An 18,214-nucleotide genomic window follows, 5' to 3' on the forward strand; every position below is an offset into this window, starting at 1 on the left:
TAAGGCAAGATGCATAGACTTTCTGAGATGTAGTGTCCACATCTGTAAATTCCAATGTTATATTGATTTGATGCATTAAAATATGTGAAGCATTTACTATATTAATGCACAATGACATTATTTTAATAGTTTTTCTATAACTGCTAGCATTGATCATTATCTCTCCTCTTCCCTCATTGAGAGAGAGAGAGAGAGGGAGAGAGAGAGAGAGAGAGAGAAACATTGATGTGAGAAACATCAATTGTTTTCCTCCTATAAGCATCCAGATCAGGGATGGAACAGAAACCTGGGGATGTGTCCTGGTTGGTAACTGAACCTGTGACCCTTCAGTACATGGAACAACACTCTAACCATGAAGCAACACTGGCCAGGGCTGATCTTTTTTTTTTTTTTTTTTTTTTTTTTTAAATAATAGATGTACAGTTGTATTTCATTATGTATTGCTCTGATAACCCAGAAACTCAGCTCTTTCTCTTCTCTTTGTAAACTATTTGTACATAATCCTTTGCTTACTTAGCCATTGGGTGTTTATTCTTCGAAACAGTAAAGCAAGTGAAAGGATCCCATTGGGTCCTATAATTTTCTTTTGAAAAACAAGCTTAAATTTCATTTCTCTGTGTTTATGTTTCTTTTTCTGATTGCAGACCAGTCGCCAAGGATTTTGTATCCAAGGTCCAAAAGTTTGTTACCCAAGATGATGAATGCTGACATGGATGGTATGTTCTTTATTTTCCTTTTGTATAATCCTGGTTTTGTGGGTGCTTTTGCTTTATTAAGTAATGGAAAGAACAGAGAAGAATATTTACAGTTTTGGATTTGGCTAATTTACTTATTTATATCCCTTCTAGTTCTGGGAAGGATTCAAGGCAGCTTCTGTTCCTTAACTGTGAGATATTGGCAAAACACTTTATCTTTACCATGGTGTCTTCATCTGTAGTGTGGGAATAGAACTTTTTGCTTCATATGCCTCTTGCATAAATCAAGTTAGATAATAAATATAAAACATTTTGCAGATCTTTAAGTGCTACCCACATAATGGTACCTAATGTTAATGGTAAATTTGAACCTTTTTATTACAGCAGTTGATGCTGAAAATCAGGTGGAACTGGAGGAAAAAACACGACTTATTAATCAAGTGTTGGAACTCCAACACACACTTGAAGGTTAGCTTGCATTTTGTAGTTTTCTTGAGTAATATAAATTAATTGAAATTGTAAGCCTTTGTGTTGTTAAATTTTGTTATTGTACAGTTTTAAAAAGTAGAAATTTTAAGCCCATTTCAATGGTCTCCCCCATCAGCTTCTCCCTGGGGCCTGTAGCACTGACTGGTGATTTTAAAGAACAGATATGCTTCAATAAAGAAGACAAATAGTGTCCTTAAGCTTCCCTCTTAAAGTCTAACATAATGCTACTTAGTACACGAGAGCTCCTTTTAATAAGGTTAACATTGTGGTACTAAGTCTTACTTTTGTAATAAAAGCAGTTTTAACTTCAGAGATTAAAAGGGAATTGATCTGAGTTTTTCATTTTCTAAATGTCTTACATAAAATTAATACTAACACTGAAACATCTTTTAGTTTTCAATTAAATTAAGAGGTTGAGTTTTGGGGTTCTTTGTGGTTGTGTGTGTGTGTGTGTGTGTGTGTGTGTGTGTGTGTGTTTTGCCACCTGAGTGAGCAGATCATGTCACTCTAGTGGCTTCCCGTGTCACGATTAATAAAAGCCAAGTTATTCTCTGGAAGTCTATTACTTCCTACCTTTCAGAGCCATGTCACACACAAGGCCTCTTTGCCCCTCATAACCCCCACTGTTCTTTCTGTATGCTTCCACTCGGGGTCCTAGCAGTTGCTGTTCCCCTCTGCTTTTTCCCATAGTTATTTAGGCTCATTCTCTCACTTTAGGTTTGTGGTCAAATTGCCTTGATCAAAATAGCTGTCCCTGACTATACTGTGTAAAAGGGCTACTTCCCTTTTGCTTTCGGTGACCTTTGCTCTTCTTGCTTTTTCTCCTGACCCCCACGAGGGCCCCCTACCAGGGGTCCTCAAACTTTTTAAAGTGGGGGCCAGATCACGGTCCCTCAGAGAGCTGGAGGGCCGGACTATATGAACTACTAATTCCTACTGTAACACCTCGGCTGCGCTCACTGCCCAAAAAACCTGGTGGGCCGGATCAGACTCCTCTGCGGGCCGCATGTGGCCCGAGGGCCGTAGTTTGAAGACGCCTGCGAATGCACGTTAAAACGTAAGCTCTGTGAGGGCAAAGACCTTTCTTTTTTCTTACTGTTGCCTCTGGAACAGTGAGTGCCAGGCTTTAGCGGGCACCCAGTACTTAGTTGTTAAAGGAATGAATGTTAGTGATGTTTTATTTGATCGTTAAGAACTACATCTTTTGAATTTTTTGCTAATGTAAAAATACAAAATGTTCAATTGCTTGGAAACCAGCTTTCTGTATCCAATATATAAATTCAGTTATGTTCACCTACCACATTTTAAAAACTATTTTAGGTATTAGTCAACATAATTGCTGTTTACAAATAACATTTAGTCTACTGTGAAATCTCATTTTAGGGATTTTGGCTACTTGCACTCTGTTTACTTTAACATCTCAAGTAATCTCAATTTTAAAATAGAAAATTTAAGGACTGTGTTCTTTCAAGAATGACTCGAGCATCTTATACAATGGAAACATTGCCATCATGTTATCGATAATGGGCTTTTTTATTTTTCATATAGACCTCTCTGCAAGGGTAGATGCAGTGAAGGAAGAAAATCTGAAGCTAAAATCAGAAAACCAAGTTCTTGGACAATATATAGAAAACCTCATGTCAGCTTCTAGTGTTTTTCAAACAACTGATACGAAAAGCAAAAGAAAGTAAGAGATCTATATGCTTTCTCTGTTACGGATTGCTGCTGATCTTTTTTAAAAAAAAACTTGGATAGATTCCAGAAGTTATAGTGCTTTTGTTTGTGGCTCCATTGAATATTTATGAAGATAATGTCAGATCTAGGCAAAAGTAAGAGCATAACCGACTTCCGTGAATTTGTGTATTATGTTAGTCTATGAAAATGTAGAGACTTTATAATTAGAAATGCATATATTTATGAAACTTGATGTCTTATCAAATTTAGGTTCAGCACTGTCTTTTATTATATAGTAGGAGATACAAGAAAATAACCATGTTGTGAAAAGTGACCAAAATCATGTTCTGAATGCACAGCTTTATGTACCCTGTCTACCATCTTGTGCCTCTTCTTCATTTGCTTCTTCCTTCCCATTTCCCTTATCCTGAAGGAAAAACTGGTTTCACATTTGTAAGAGCAATCTTAGTAGTTAGTCATTGATGAGAGTAACCTGAACAGTATTGTTGAAACTTAACCAAAAGTTAGGGGTTGTTAGTTATTATACAGCCACCCGCCCACATAATGGATGTTTCAGTCCATGGCAGACTAAAGATACAACAGTTAGAATACTGTGTAGCCTACGTGTGTATAGTGGGCTGGATCATCTAGGTTTGTGTAAGTGCACCCTGTAGCGCTTGCACAACAAAATTCCCCAGTGATGCTTTTCTCAGAACGTATCTCTGTGCATGACTGTATTTAATACTGGGATTTAGGTAGGATTGTTGGTTTTCATTAATCATTTGAAAACAAGCTATAAAAATGAAGTGGGGTTTTTTCCTTGAAGCTGAATTGGCAAGTTGGAAAATTTTGTTATTGAAAACTTCCTTTTACACAAAATAATTTGGAATCTAAAAAGATGAGCTTTGGTTGTACGGATGTTTGAAATACAAAAATTTTGAGGAAAAATAGAAATAGGATGGAAAAAAGTACTTAGTAAATAGTAGTAATCAACTCCACATGTTTTTACTCCAGATTTGTGTTATCTCTGGCACAGATTAGATCTTTTGGGGAATATATATGAAAGTGGATTAAGTTTGACTCACCTATGTAAACCGCATCTACAATAGTTACAAAGAGTTTGGTCTCAAAGTATATTTATAGTATCTAGCAGATCAATTTTTGCAAAATCTTTTGAGTGTATTAGTATCAGAATCATGAATAAAATGGGAATTTTCATGTAAACTAATTGATAATATTCTCAGTATTTTATCTCACTATTTCTCCCAGAGTTTTCTGTAAGCCCAGCTACTTAGTATGCAGAGTTTTAATCATTCCTTAACAGTTTTTTAAAATTTAGTTTGTAGATTCCATTTGCTAAGGAAATTAATATAAAATATTAAAATATAGGAAAAGAGATTCATTAATATAAATTATAATTACTAGATTTGGGTTACTTTTAATCATGGAATAATCTTATGCTTGTATTTGTGTACGATTCAATGAATGACTTTAGCTATATGATTATACTGGTATATAATCATTCTGCAAAAAATTTTGCAACCCTTTTGTTACCTAACTTACAAGTGTTTAAAATTGTGTTGCAGTTTTGCTTTACTGTTTAATAAAAGACTGTTTCAGAAATTGCGTATGTTAGTTTTTTGTTTGTTTGTGGAGAGATTGTGTGTGTTTTGATTTGGTTGCCTAACTAACTGGGTGGTGTAGTGGTTTATCCAGGGTTGTTCAAAGCCACAGGGTAAGTAGCGTATCTTCCTTAAGTAGTAGTTCCTGGATGTGTAGGGGAATAATTTCATTAAATAAATGTTATAGGATATTATACATTAATTTTTAAAATAAAAGGAATTTGAAGAAGGATCCAACATTTTCAGCATAGTATTTTTTTAAGTTAGGCTAATCTTCCACAAAAAGATGTGATTGAGTGATAAATAATATAAAATAATAAAGAAATTTCCCTCCCAACTAATGGTCTGAGGTGAGTGCTGCAAGTTGGCAGAAACTGAAGATGGCTCTGGCATTTTTAACCATGACTTCCAAGTCACACTAATTATCACCATTCTAATTTGCAGAAAAAGTGCATGGGGCAAGTTGCAAAGTTTTGAGAAAGGCTACTATTCTGCTAACATGTCTTCCTAGAGACATAATCAGTGGTGCCAAGGCTATCTTTAAAAAATACAAAAAAAAGGAAGCTACATTAGCCTGGTCAAGTTAAAAAGTCTCTTAAAAGACTAAAATAAAAGCAAAAATCTCTTTGTTAGAGAAAGGACAAAATGTAAGTCATCTTCAAGTCAGATTGGGGTGGTAAAAGGAAAAAAGCCATTTTGGGATTAAGGAAGACCATTTCTGTCTACTGCATGGATCTAGTATACATTGATGAGAGTATTGGTTAAACCTGTCAGCTATGGTACATTCCCAGAGGGCACATCCACAAAAGTAGCAATGAGTTGGCAAAACTGGTTGCTCATATTTTACCACTGGGAGCTCTTGGAGTTTAACAAAATGTTAAAGCAAATCTGCAACCAAGGAAGTAAAAAACAAACAAACAAACAAAAAATACCTTTAATCTTTAGAAAAAAATTTTTGCATATAAGATACCTATCAGATAAGAAGGTTTCATAATAAAGGATTTGTCTCCTGAAGTAGTTTCAGAAACATTCTCATCTGGAATCATTCAATATGTCCAGTTCTTTTGGTCATTCCAAATACAAAGCAAGAAAAGAGGTCCTTGCAAGATGTGTTCATTTATTATTAAATCTATACAAAGTACGGTTAACTATGTATTAAGATTGCCAGCACCAATTTATGCAAGTTCAGAACACATCAATGGAATAAAGAAGGTATTTTCATTTTCAGTTCACTCCCTAAAATAAGAAGACTATGTTCAGCTTCCTTTAGTAAAAGAAGCTAATGACTCATTTTCCTAGGCATGCTCTCTACATGCACTACTGGTGAGGAGGGTACATGGGAACTTAGTTGGTGCTTGTCCAAAGATGGGGTGTGTATATCCATGAAGGAATCTAAAATAGTACCCAATTAGTATAAAGTTTTTTAGATAGTATTAAAATAGTGGTCTCAAAGATTTAGATCACCTTCCAAAGGGTAGAACCTGTTGCCCAAACATAAAAAGTTCTTAAAATATTTTAAGTGGAACAACTCAGCTCCATTATAATATCACTAGAAGCCCGGTGCATGAAAATTCATGCTCTGGGTGGGGGGTACCTCAGCCCGGCCTGCCCCCTCTCACAGTCCAGGAGCCCTCAAGGGCAGGAGGTGAATTGGCAATCAGGCAAAGGCAATGCCCAATCACACCTCTGCTGCTGCCACTGCCAGCAGCGCAAGCCTCAGCCATCCCTGGTTATCTGAGCTTGGGCAGCCCTGGGTAGCTGGGCAGCAGCCATCTGAGGCTTGCCTGTGCCTCAGGCCGGCCCTGGGCGGCTGGGGAGCCACTATCCGAGGCTTGCCTATGCCTTGAGACGCCCTCAGGGGCTAAGGGGACTAGGGGACTCCAGAGGCAGGTGCGCAGAGTGGCTGGGCCTGCCCTGCCCAGGTGGGACTGAGGGGTCTGGGCACCACCATCTTTGAGGGCATGGCATTCAATTAGCATATTCCCTCCTTATTGGCTGTGGGCAATGCCATCTTTAAGGGTGAGGCAGTCAATTACCATATCCCCTTCTTATTGGCCATGGGCACCACCATCTTTGAGGGTGGGGCAATCAATTGCATATTCCCTCCTTATTGGCTGTGGACACCACTATATTTGCGATGGTGTAAGGGTCAATTAACATATTCCCTCTTTATTAGATAGGATTCTATGACTTTTGGTAATTACTGTAGTTTAAAAAGAGAAATAGTAATAGTTGCTTCTATCCACCTTAGAGGTAGCTTTGAAGCTAGATGAACAGATTTAAATTTGTCAGGAAAAAAAGCAAGACAGAAATATAAAGCACATCTATTAGCCATTAGAATTTCTTAATGCACAGAAAATTAATTTAAAGCCTCCCAATAATAGCTCACCTATTAAAAAGGATATAAAAAAGGGATATAAATTAAAGAAGAAAAATATTTAAATTCTATTTTGAGAGTAGTGTACACATAAGCAATATTATAAATAGGGTACAACATTCTGGCATAAAACATTATAAAAGTGTGGGGGGAAAATCTATTGTTTCGATGAATCAATTATCTTTGTATTCAAATCTAAATTGTGCTGCACTACTGACCAGTAAGTCTGTGAATGACACTTACATTTCTGTTTTGTTAACCTGTTGGCCATCAAAGCACCACTTTAAAGAAATCTGTAATTTACTAATAAGTGAATGAACCACAACTATAATTTGACACAAACAAGGTAAATGTGGATCACACACAACACTATCAAATGTTAATAGACTTAAACAACCATAGAGAAACTTTATTGCATTTAGCTCTGTACAACAGAACACTCGTTTATATTGTAGAACTACCAGATATATTGTAGTATAGCCATTCAAGAGGAAATTCCAATAACTGATTTTTCCAAAAGCATGAAAGCTGCTGCATATTATTTTGCTCTGTACAAACCAAAACTTTCTCCAAACTATTAAAACTGTGTAACTTCTTATGATATTAATCTCTTAAATCAGATATATAACTTGCCACTTTTCTCTTATTCTGAATTCAAAGACCAGGTAACTTCAAAGTTTCTGTTTTTTTTCCTGAAAAGACTATAATGGATGTCTGAAATTATATGTAGCATTACTAGATATTAAAAACAGGATGTGCAGACTGATTCAAGTTCAGTTCTGGCACACTGATTTTAGAATGCCACATTTCTCTCAGGAATTAAAAATACTTGAATAGCATTTACTCCTTCCGTACTCTTCTTTTGCGTACTGACTTCACTGGCCCATCTCCAGATCCTGTGCTCTCATCTGCTTCCTTCATCTAGAAAAAATTAATTATAAAATGTTTATTTTTATACTATATGTTAACTAGTAGGTGGTAGTAAATAATATATTTCTTATTCTCTAAAATATGTTCTAAAAATAAAATACTATCTTACACTAGTATATGTTCCTTTACTTCATGCAGTTGACCAAAAATGTGTATATAAATTGATGTTTTAATTTGTTCACCTTTTGGCACGATTACATTTTTAGAATAATTCTGCTTATTAAATATGCATCTGACAAGGAATACTGCTAACAGCTCAATTCACAATTTTATATTATAATTTAGAACTTAATGTCATAATTAATTAAAGGTTATGACATTTTCGTTGGCAGATATTAAGCACTAACTTCACAGTATTTCTGTAAGTAATGAATTGCTGAGTGGTTTTACAGAATTTCTGGCATATAGTACTTTGGGATCAAGGAGATGGGAAAGATAAATACCAAATTTATGGTTTGGTTTTTTTTCTTTTTTTTAATTCTTATCCTTCTAGAATAAGCATTTACACATAAATTAAACTTGTGTAACAATATAAAATAATGGAGTTTTAGATATTATACAAAAGAGTTTAAATTATTTTTTTTAATATATTTTATTGATTTTGTACAGAGAGGAAGGGAGAGAGATACAGAGTTAGAAACATCGATGAGAGAGAGCCATCGATCAGCTGCCTCTTGCACACCCCCTACTGGGGATATACCTGCAACCAAGGTACATGCCCCTGACGGGAATCGAACCCGGGACCCTTCAGTCCCCAAGCTGACGCTCTATCCATTGAGCCAAACCGGTTTCGGCTAAATTACTTTTGAAGGTTATAATATACAAAAAGTGGCTCATTTTTGCTCACTGACAAATGTATATGAGAAGACTAAATGACTGGAAGATGGACTGTAGATATTGTAAAGGTACATAAAATATTTTGTGAAGCAAAATGTAACTAGAGGGGGGACAGAAAAAGTTTAACCAAAGAACAGATATATATATATATATATATATATATATATATATATATATATATATATATGGCTCATTGACACAGACAGTGGTGTGATAAAGGCCTGGGGTGGAGTGGAGGGAGGAGAAGGGGAGAAAATGGGGGACATCGGTAATAGTGTCAACAATAAAAAACGTAACTAGAATATATATGCACGTGAATGATTGTAAGTATTATTTAGTGAATGACAGGTGGAACAATGACTTTAAAACTCTATTTTGGAAGAAATTATCTCCACCCAACTAGGATATTCATCCTCGATAATGATCTCCAAACCCCTTTAAAACCTCACAAAGCAGTTAAGACCAGTACCAAGGTATGTGTACTGAATAAGCTTTAGAAAACAGTAACAATAAAGCAAGTTTATTTGGGATATTTCTTCAAATGGACAAAATTGGAAGTTTATTTCATAATATACTGTCACCCTATCTAACGCTAAGTAGTAAGAGTTGTGACTCTGGGGCAAGATTGTGCAGCTCTTCAAGGGCTGGAGAAGTACAGAAAACGGCCTTTGGTATAGGCTAGATAGAAAAAAAAAAAGCTCTGGTTCTGATTATACCTGGATGGTTCTGATTCCATAATAACTGACTTAAAAAGGGTACTGTAGAAAGTTCTATTTCATATCAGGATATAAAAAGGGCTACAACCCATCAAGATAATGGGGAAACTAGTTTACTAAAGGTTTGAGAAAGGCACCATGTCAGGCAGATAGTGCTCAACTGTCCAATCAATGAGCGAAATATTTCAGAATGTGGGATGTAAATTATTGAATCAATTAGCATGTGTATACAATGACTGTTAAGAAAATTGTAATAAACACAATTACCTTTTAAGTATTCAAATGGCCTTTTTATTACACCTTTCAACAGAATACTTTAATGACAAAGTTGTAATATTTTATAGATGGAGTCCATACTTTATAAACCATGGGCTGGCTTTATACTATTTCATTAGGCATTAAGATGATATCATTATAGTATTTTCCTGTTTAATGGACATATTTAAAAAACATTATGGAGGCTCTTATGAAAGCTGACAGAAAAATGGCAAAAAAAAAATCCTTTACAGAACAGATTTCTCCTTTTATTGAAATAAACATTTGGCTAATGATCATACATAGAAACTGGTTTATTTTCTGTTAGAGCTGCTCACCTCATCCTCCGATCCAGACTTATTTGGCTTACTACCTTCTTCCCGTCCTTCTATTATTTCAATTTCTCCTTCACTCTTTTCCTCAGGTTCACCTTCTTCTTCTGGAATACAGATTTTATTAAAGGCAAAGGCTTGATGAATTAGAATTTTGCTACTGAAAAGCAATTAATACAATAAAGGGGTTTATTTAAATCCCAATGTTTAAAAACAATCTTTTACTAAAAACTTTTTAAATAACTAAAAATACTAATTATTATACTACATTTTATAAATAATTACATTTAAAGGGACAGGTTTAAAGAATTCTTAAGTAGTCAGTCTGTGTGTAATATGAAAACCAAAGAAACTCTGTGTTTATATATGTATATATACATTTGTAAACATATGGATGTGTGTGTTTTTAAATCAACTATTTCATAAACTTATAGAAGTTAAAAATAGTGCTTAAGACATAATTTAAATCATAAAGGGCTCAACCTGGATCTTGGCTTGAGACAACAGGCAAATATCAATAGTTTTACACCTACCTAGATGTTCATGAGGAGGCCTCAAGGGAGAGCCACCAAAAAGCCTCAGTTCTTTAACTGATGTTAATCCTTAGGAGTTTAGTCTAGGGTAGGAAGGGGACATATGATTCAGCAACCCTTTCAGGAGATTACATTATTTATTTGATCTGATAAGCTATCTGATCATCAACAGCCACTGGAAGTATTGATTTTGTTGCTGCAGTCACCTTCCTTCCACCTATTCTCTTGTCCAGAGGCCATGGGCTACACAGCCCATCTCATCTGCATTGCTGGAGTCAAGAAAAGTCCTTGCAAAAAGCGGGGGCATGTGGAATTCATAGTTGCTAGGCTCGTAAGCAACTGAACAATATTTAAATATCTTTCTTCCTAGAAGACAAACAACTAAATAAGGTGATGGCTGCTCAGGGTACAACATCCAGACAGGCATGATTACTCCTCTTTGCCATAGTCACGCATTCTTGAGGATTCAGATGTATAATTCTGACAATACATGAGTAGTACAAGAGCTAGTGTTTCCCAGATAATACAGTTTTTATGAGCTTTGCCCAGGGTCCTCATTATAAATCACTATCACTGTCTTACCCTTTTCAAGAATTTCACCATCACTTTGCTTTTTTTCCTCTTCCCAGTCGACCGGTTTCTCCAGGGCTGCTTTATCTTCCTTCACTTTTTGCTCTAGCGCTCCCTTTGTTTGTGGTTTACATATGTCAGATTTTTTATACTCTGCATCTTCATATTTTTTCTGTGGTAGTTTAACATAAGCTATTTTTACTAAAAGCAAAGCACTGTTTTTATTTATTGAGAAGGAGGGAGGGAGAGAAGGAGTGGGGAGGGAGGAAGAGAGGGAGAGAGAGGGAGAGATTTGTTGATCTACAATACTTATTTATGCATTGATTCTTATATGGGCCCTAACCGGGGATCAAACCCACAACTTTGGTGTATCAGAACAAGACTCTAGCCGAAACCAGTTTGGCTCAGTGGTAGAGCGTCGGTCTGCAGACTGAAAGGTCCCAGGTTCGATTCAGGTCAAGGGCATGTACATTGGTTGCAGGCACATCCCTGGTAGGGGGTGTGCAAGAGGCAGCTGGTCGATGTTTCTCTTTCATTGACGTTTCTAGCTCTCTATCTCTCTCCCTTCCTCTCTGTAAAAAATCAATAAAATATATTAAAAAACAAACAAACAAACAAAAAAACAAAAAAAAAGAACAAGACTCTAACCAGCTGAGCTACCCAAACACCCAAACAGGATCACAAGGCACTATATTAATTAAAAAACAATTTTTTTTGCAATAACTGCCATCATACACAATAAAAAAAATCTATACAAAATTTAGTTGAAGAACCACTTCCTCAATTCATAGAACTCTTAAACACTAAGAGGTATATTTTTTTAAGTTGAAGAAAATTCATTTTATTTACCTTTACTTTCCTTGGCCAACAAAATGAAATAATTAATATTATTGGAAGCCCTGCTGTCACAAGATAAATGAACCAAAGCCAAGGATGCTCTTGAGCAGCTGCCATTAGCTGTGTAAATACACCAGGCTGCAGAGGAAATAAGCATGAAAATATAACTCAAATTACAAATCTTCATCAGGAAATACAGCCTATCCCCAAAAATTATTTTACCTAGGCGTTTTTTATATTAAGGAGTGTGAACTTGTTAAACTAAAAAATACTTCATATTCTTATCTTATATTTTGTAAGTTTAAACCTATTAATTATTAGCATCCATTGCTGTTGAAGACTTTGTAGTAGAAGATATGTTACTAGTTAGGTGAAAACTGATAATCTACCAACAAAAATAATGACAATTTTCTTTCTTTGGTAACTTTAAATTACAGGGTATAATTCGTTTTTAATAGATATACACAGAATGGGGCAAACGTAGATTTACAGTTGTGAGTATACAAAACAGTTTATTTTTAATTTCTTATTTATTGATTGTTTTATTTTCCATTTGCATAATATAAATCTACTTTTGCCCCAACCTGTGTTACCTGGTTCATTTAGAAGTATACAGCTCTGATAACTCATTCTATACTTTTAAAGGATTTATTAATAAAATCAACCTGCGAATTATTGCTACCACTTAGACCTAGAACTGTCAAGGTGACAAAGACTTATAGACAAAGACTACAAATAGAAATAAGTAGTATCATTTCTATAAACAGCAAATAACTTCATTATAGCTATCATAATTTAATGAATGAAATTAAGACACATATAGTTCATTATATAGTTTATAGTGAAGTTGTATCATAATATTGTAAAGCTAAATATTCTATCTATATAAATTTAAGTGCATTTATTTGGTACTCAATAATTATTAAAAGTTTACCTTTTAAAGGATAATTTGCATGACCATAACCAGGACCAAGTCCCATTATTACTATATGGTCAGTACCGTACCTCGTTAGCATTTGCTATCATTCTTTTCACTCCCCAGCCATCTGCAGCCCAGCGATCTGCTACTTCCTTTTCTGAACAGATAATAAAATTATCAAAATAGATATCAGAGGTCATAGACCAAAGTTCTAAACCAAGAGCAGAGAAAGAAGTCATAAGAAATGGATGATCATCTTCAAAATAATCCGGATTAGGAATCTTTCGAGGACTCCAGATTCCCTGGAAGAAAAATAATTGGAAGACATTTTCAAATAAAATAATTTCATTATAAATGCTACTTAAGTAGTTGTTGAGTGAAATCATCTATACTAACTAGAGAAAAAGAAAACTTTAATATTAATTCATTAATAATTCAATGGAAATGAAATCTTGTGCTTATTCTGTACATAATGTTCTTGTAAATAATACTGACATTAAACTCTACAGAAAAAAAAAGGCAGAGTGAAAATCTAACACACACTGCTGAAACTGGTTTGACTCAGTGGATAGAGCATTGGCCTGCAGACTGAAGGGTTCCAGGTTCGATTCTGGTCAAGGGCATGTACCTTGGTTGCGGGCACATCCCCAGTGAGGGATGTGCAGGAGGCAGCTGATTGATGTATATCTCTCAATGATGTTTCTAGCTCTCTATCTCTCTCCCTTTCTCTCTGTAAAAAATCAATCAAAATATTTTTTTAAAAAAAGAAAATCTAACACAAATAAACTTGAGCAATTAAATGGTACTATTTTAGACAACTTTGGTTTTTTTTTTCAATCCTTACCCGAGGATATGTTTTTCAATGATTTTGTGAGAGAGAGAGAGAGAGAGAGAGAGAGAGAGAGAGAGAGAGAGAGAGAGAGATCAATTGGTTTCCTCCCATACGCGCCCCAGGCATGTGCCCTGACCTGGAATTGAATCCACAACCTTTCAGTTTATGGGATGACACTCCAACCTACTGAGCTACCTGGCCAGGTAGACAAGTTTTTTTTATATTTAGTAAAGTATTTAAGGCAAGATGTTATTAAAATTGCCCAAATCAGAGAGATCACTGTTTGGTAAAAATAGAGCCACTCCTTTTAATATATATGCCCATGACAGGCATTAATCATAGTTGAACCTCAGAACAATTATCCAACAAAAAAGTTCTATTAGGTCTGAAACGATTAGACACAATCCAATTAAATCAATTTGACAGTATGATCACTCACTGACTCACTCTGACATCATGTATATTTACTCCGTGCCAGGCACTATGCCAGAGCTAGGGGTACAAGTGACATAGTTCTTGTATTATTGAGGGTCAAGTCTGATGAGGGAGACAGATATTTAAGAAAAAAGTTTCTAAAATAAATATTTGGTGATAAATGCTATAAATAAAAACTAAAATGAGCAATTAGAATATTTAACTGCATTCGTAAAATATATGTTAGAAAATGTCAATGAATAATTAGATAAAAATACAAGATTAAACGGATAACATAATGGACTTCTACTACAAAAAAAAAGATAGGTACACTCAAAGGGTATCTGACTAATTTTAGAAAAAAAACACAAATTTTTATAACATCAGAAAGTAAGCAGCATATTACAATAGTTAAGCATAGCAGTACTTTTGATCAGAAGTCATTTCTTATATTTCATTCTAAAATAGAACTTTATTCTACAATGATTATTAGGAAAAATACAATATGAAGTGACTGATCTCCAGTTCTTTATTTCTCCAGAAAATTAAAGAATGCTTTACTTTTAAAATATAAACTGAGGCCCAATGCACGAAATTCATGTAAGAGTAGGCCTTCCTTCCCCTAGCTGCCGCACTGGCTTCCCTCTGGCACCCAGGACCCAGGTTTCCCTCGGGCCACCTGCAGGCACCCAGGACCTGTCACTTGCAGCCCCAGCTTCATCTGAAAGGACATCTGGTCTAATTTGCATATTATACTTTTATTATTATAGATTAGTTGGAGACTATCTTCTTTGACTTCTTAAAATAGCCAAAGGCACACTATTACAAATCAACTTTCTATCATTAATCTAACATTATCAATAATTATATATATATATATTTATATATTTATATTTTAATATATATATAAAAGGCTAAGTGACCATCTGACCATCGACCAGTAGCTATGACACTCACTGACCACCAGGGGGCAGATGCTCAACACAGGAGCTGCCAAGCTGCAGTAACTTGACAGCAGTGGTTCTCGGGTGACGCACCCCAAAACCAGAGAGGAGGGGCCCAATTCCAGGGTGTGTAACTGGAAAACCACCCTCTAACAATCCGGGACCCCTCTGGGGATGTTGGAGAGCCAGTTTTGGCCCAATCCCTGCAGGCCAGACTGAGAGAACCCACCTGCTGGAGGGACCCCGCTCACTCCACAGACGCCCTTAGAGCCGCAGCGCCACTGTCTCGCCCGGTCCTGCCCCGCTGGCCACCTTCTAAATAATTTGCTTTCAATGTGCATGAATCTGTACACCGGGGCACTAGTATAATAGAACTAGCATAACATTTTGACTCCAGAATGGGATTGAAACAAATGGTCCTTACCTGGTAATTAGGATTATCTATCATTGGAGGTCTCCATACTCCCTTGTATTTTGGGTTATCTATCATGGGAGGCTTCCACTCACCACACCCAATCTGACAGGCTGGATTAGAAATATGAGGTGCCTCCCATTCTCCATCCATGTCTTCATTCCTTAGGACATTAGAACAAAGCAAATATAATAACCTCAATTCTCTACTATCAGTCATATACACTAGCAACAAAAGAGCAACTGAGAGACATGCAATAGATGGACCTCTAGGGATGAAGGATGCTCACCAGTCATCAGGCTTCTCAGCATTGGGATCTGGAATAAATTTGGGTTCATCGTCAAGCCAGCCATCAGGTTTAACAGCTCTTAAATCTTCTATCTGGGCAGGTTCACTTTCATCCCTGTAAATCCAGTATTTTATGTTACTTATTAATTATGCAAAGGTTTACAAATGCATGGCACAAAATTCAGAAGGTATTAAAGTATTTCCTGACCTTCTTGTCTTTGTGCCTACTTTGTCCAATTTCTCATCCACCTAAATCTTCTTGCCAATTTTTTGTACATTGCTCCTGTTGCACTCTATGCAGACATACACATATGAATATATTCTTTTTTATACAAAAAGAATTCTATATAAAGTCTGTTAAGTGTTGCTTTTGTCACTTAAAACTCAGTCATTCATCAACAAATACATATTGGATGTTGACATGTGAAGACTTCCCGAGGAGTCCTATTTTATATACACATACATCTGCTTCATTCTTCCTAACAGTTCCACAGTCTTCTTTTTGGAGGATAAAGCATTATTTATTTAACCTATCTACAACTGAGGGGCATTTAGTATTCCCTAAAATTTATTATTATAAATAATGCTGTAATGAATATCCTGGAATTAGACATTAGTTAAAAACAAAAAAACAAAAAACAAAAAAACCTAGCCCTCTACTAGTATAGTCAGCTATATGAATTTAAAATAGTTATTCCAGTTTCTCATGTGTTTTTTTATTATAGTTCATGGTGATTTTTTTTTTTGCCATGTACAAATTATTTATTTAATGGGTTAAAATTTGTTAATATTTTCTTTTATAATTTTTCAATTTTATATCATACCTAGAAAGGTTTTTTAAAATATTTTATTTAAAGGTTATTTAAAGGTTATTTAAAATAAATATTTTAAAATATTTAATGTTAGTGATTTTAATTTAAAAATAGAACTTCATAAATTCTAAAATATATAACCACAATTTTAATATGGTCTGAAATGAACTACTAATATAATTTTTATAGAAAAGTAGAAATTTCAAATGAGATTATGTTATGACTTTCCAAACAAGACAAAATAAGCAAATAAACTGAAACAATCAACTATCTGTGTAAAGACTAATACTTGCCTGATACCATTGTTATCCTGAGTCTCTGAGGGCTCAGAATAACCAGAGTTTAACATTTAAAGGAGCATTTCTTGTACACTTACATATATGACAACTTCCAATTCATATCACCAATCAGAATGAGATTTCAATATGTAGTTTCTCTCATTTAAGGGCAAACTTATTTCCCAGTGTCAGCATTACACTTTATGGGAAAACAAATATGAAGCAATGTTAGAAAACCAACATGGAGGATGAAGTTCTACCTTTTCTGATAGTATAAATTCTTAAAGTGATACACTACTAAGTGATGTTTTTATTGTTTAAGAAACTGAAGTATTCCTCCCTCCTTGAACAAGTTACTTCCCTATTATACTACTATTTGCCAGAAAGCAAAGACATTTACATTACTAATCAGTATCCCTCTTTACCTACAAGAGAGCTAACCAGTAAACACTTTTAGTTCCAAGAGCAACATTCTATGTTCTGAAAGGGTAATCCCCTCATTGTTCACAGACAATCAAGAACTTAAAGAAATTGAAATAGACACTTTCCAAAATGAAGCATAAAAAGAAAAATTGGTTAAAAATTTACAAATTGGTTACAAATTTAAAAATCAAAACAGATCCTCAGTGACCTGTGGGATAATATAAAGCAACCTATCTAATATACATTAAGTGGTGCCCTCCAAAAAGAGATGAAGAGGTGCATATAAATATTTAAAGAAATAAGGGCCAAATATTACCTGGATTTGATTCAAACTATAAACCCACATTCCAAAAAAAAAAAAAAAAACAAAAAAAAAAAACACACACAAAGAAAAACACACACAAAGGTTTACATTGTACATTGTAAAAAAATCTACATCAAGGGACAAGAAAATCAAACTGTTTAAACCTGAACAGTTTAGGTAAAGTTCTTCTTTACCTAATATGTCTTTTTTCCCCCTTTTAAAACCCAAAAAGGGGGGGGGGGGAGATGGCATATTAGGTAAAGAAGAACTAAGATGGGAACAATTGACTTCTCATCAGAAGCAATGCAAGCTCCAAGAAAAGACATGACTGTTGCAAAATAACTATCAACCTTAATCCAATAGTGAAAATATTCTTCAAAAGGAAAGGTAAAATAAAGAAGTTTTCAGACAAATCAAAGTTGAGAGAATTCAGTGACAGCAGACACACACTACAATGTGTTAAGAGAAGTTTATCAGGCAAAAGGAAAACAGAACAGATGGAAACTTGTATCTACACTAAAGAATAAGAGCACAAGAGTCCTTGCTGGTATGTCTCAGTTGGTTGAAGCGCTGTCCCAAACATCAAAGGTTGTGGGTTCGATTCCCAATCAGGTTACATACATAGGTTGCTGGTTCAATCCCTGGTCAGGGCATGTAAGGGAGGCAATCAATCATTCTCACATTAATGTTTCTCTCTTTCTCCCTTTTTCCTCTCTCTAAA

At 35.1% G+C, this 18,214-nt stretch overlaps 2 protein-coding genes across 5 annotated transcripts in view; one reads left to right on the plus strand and one right to left on the minus strand.

Moving 5' to 3' along the window:
• The window catches only part of SCOC (short coiled-coil protein), a 28,043-nt gene extending 23,799 nt beyond the window's left edge, over nt 1-4,244 (plus strand). For all 3 annotated transcript variants that reach the window (XM_036424262.2, XM_036424261.2, XM_045576509.1), the window contains exons 2-4: nt 645-716; nt 1,080-1,163; nt 2,733-4,244. In XM_036424262.2, the coding sequence (XP_036280155.1) occupies nt 645-716; nt 1,080-1,163; nt 2,733-2,875 (299 nt within the window). In that variant the 3' untranslated portion in view covers nt 2,876-4,244. The remainder of the gene's footprint in view (nt 1-644; nt 717-1,079; nt 1,164-2,732) is intronic.
• A 2,996-nt stretch (nt 4,245-7,240) lies between these two features.
• Nucleotides 7,241-18,214, minus strand: part of CLGN (calmegin) — a 36,858-nt gene continuing 25,884 nt past the window's right edge. The window contains exons 9-15 of one of the 2 annotated variants that reach the window (XM_036424562.1): nt 15,678-15,791; nt 15,401-15,551; nt 12,873-13,088; nt 11,880-12,005; nt 11,043-11,202; nt 9,934-10,034; nt 7,241-7,778 (exon numbers count right to left, since the gene is read on the minus strand). In XM_036424562.1, the coding sequence (XP_036280455.1) occupies nt 7,698-7,778; nt 9,934-10,034; nt 11,043-11,202; nt 11,880-12,005; nt 12,873-13,088; nt 15,401-15,551; nt 15,678-15,791 (949 nt within the window). In that variant the 3' untranslated portion in view covers nt 7,241-7,697. Of the gene's footprint in view, nt 7,779-9,933; nt 10,035-11,042; nt 11,246-11,879; nt 12,006-12,872; nt 13,089-15,400; nt 15,552-15,677; nt 15,792-18,214 lie in introns of those variants that run through there. The other variant, XM_036424563.2, reaches the window with a different exon arrangement.

This window comes from Pipistrellus kuhlii, unplaced genomic scaffold (assembly GCF_014108245.1).
Source record: "Pipistrellus kuhlii isolate mPipKuh1 unplaced genomic scaffold, mPipKuh1.p scaffold_m20_p_8, whole genome shotgun sequence".
In the NCBI taxonomy this organism is placed as follows: domain Eukaryota; kingdom Metazoa; phylum Chordata; class Mammalia; order Chiroptera; family Vespertilionidae; genus Pipistrellus; species Pipistrellus kuhlii.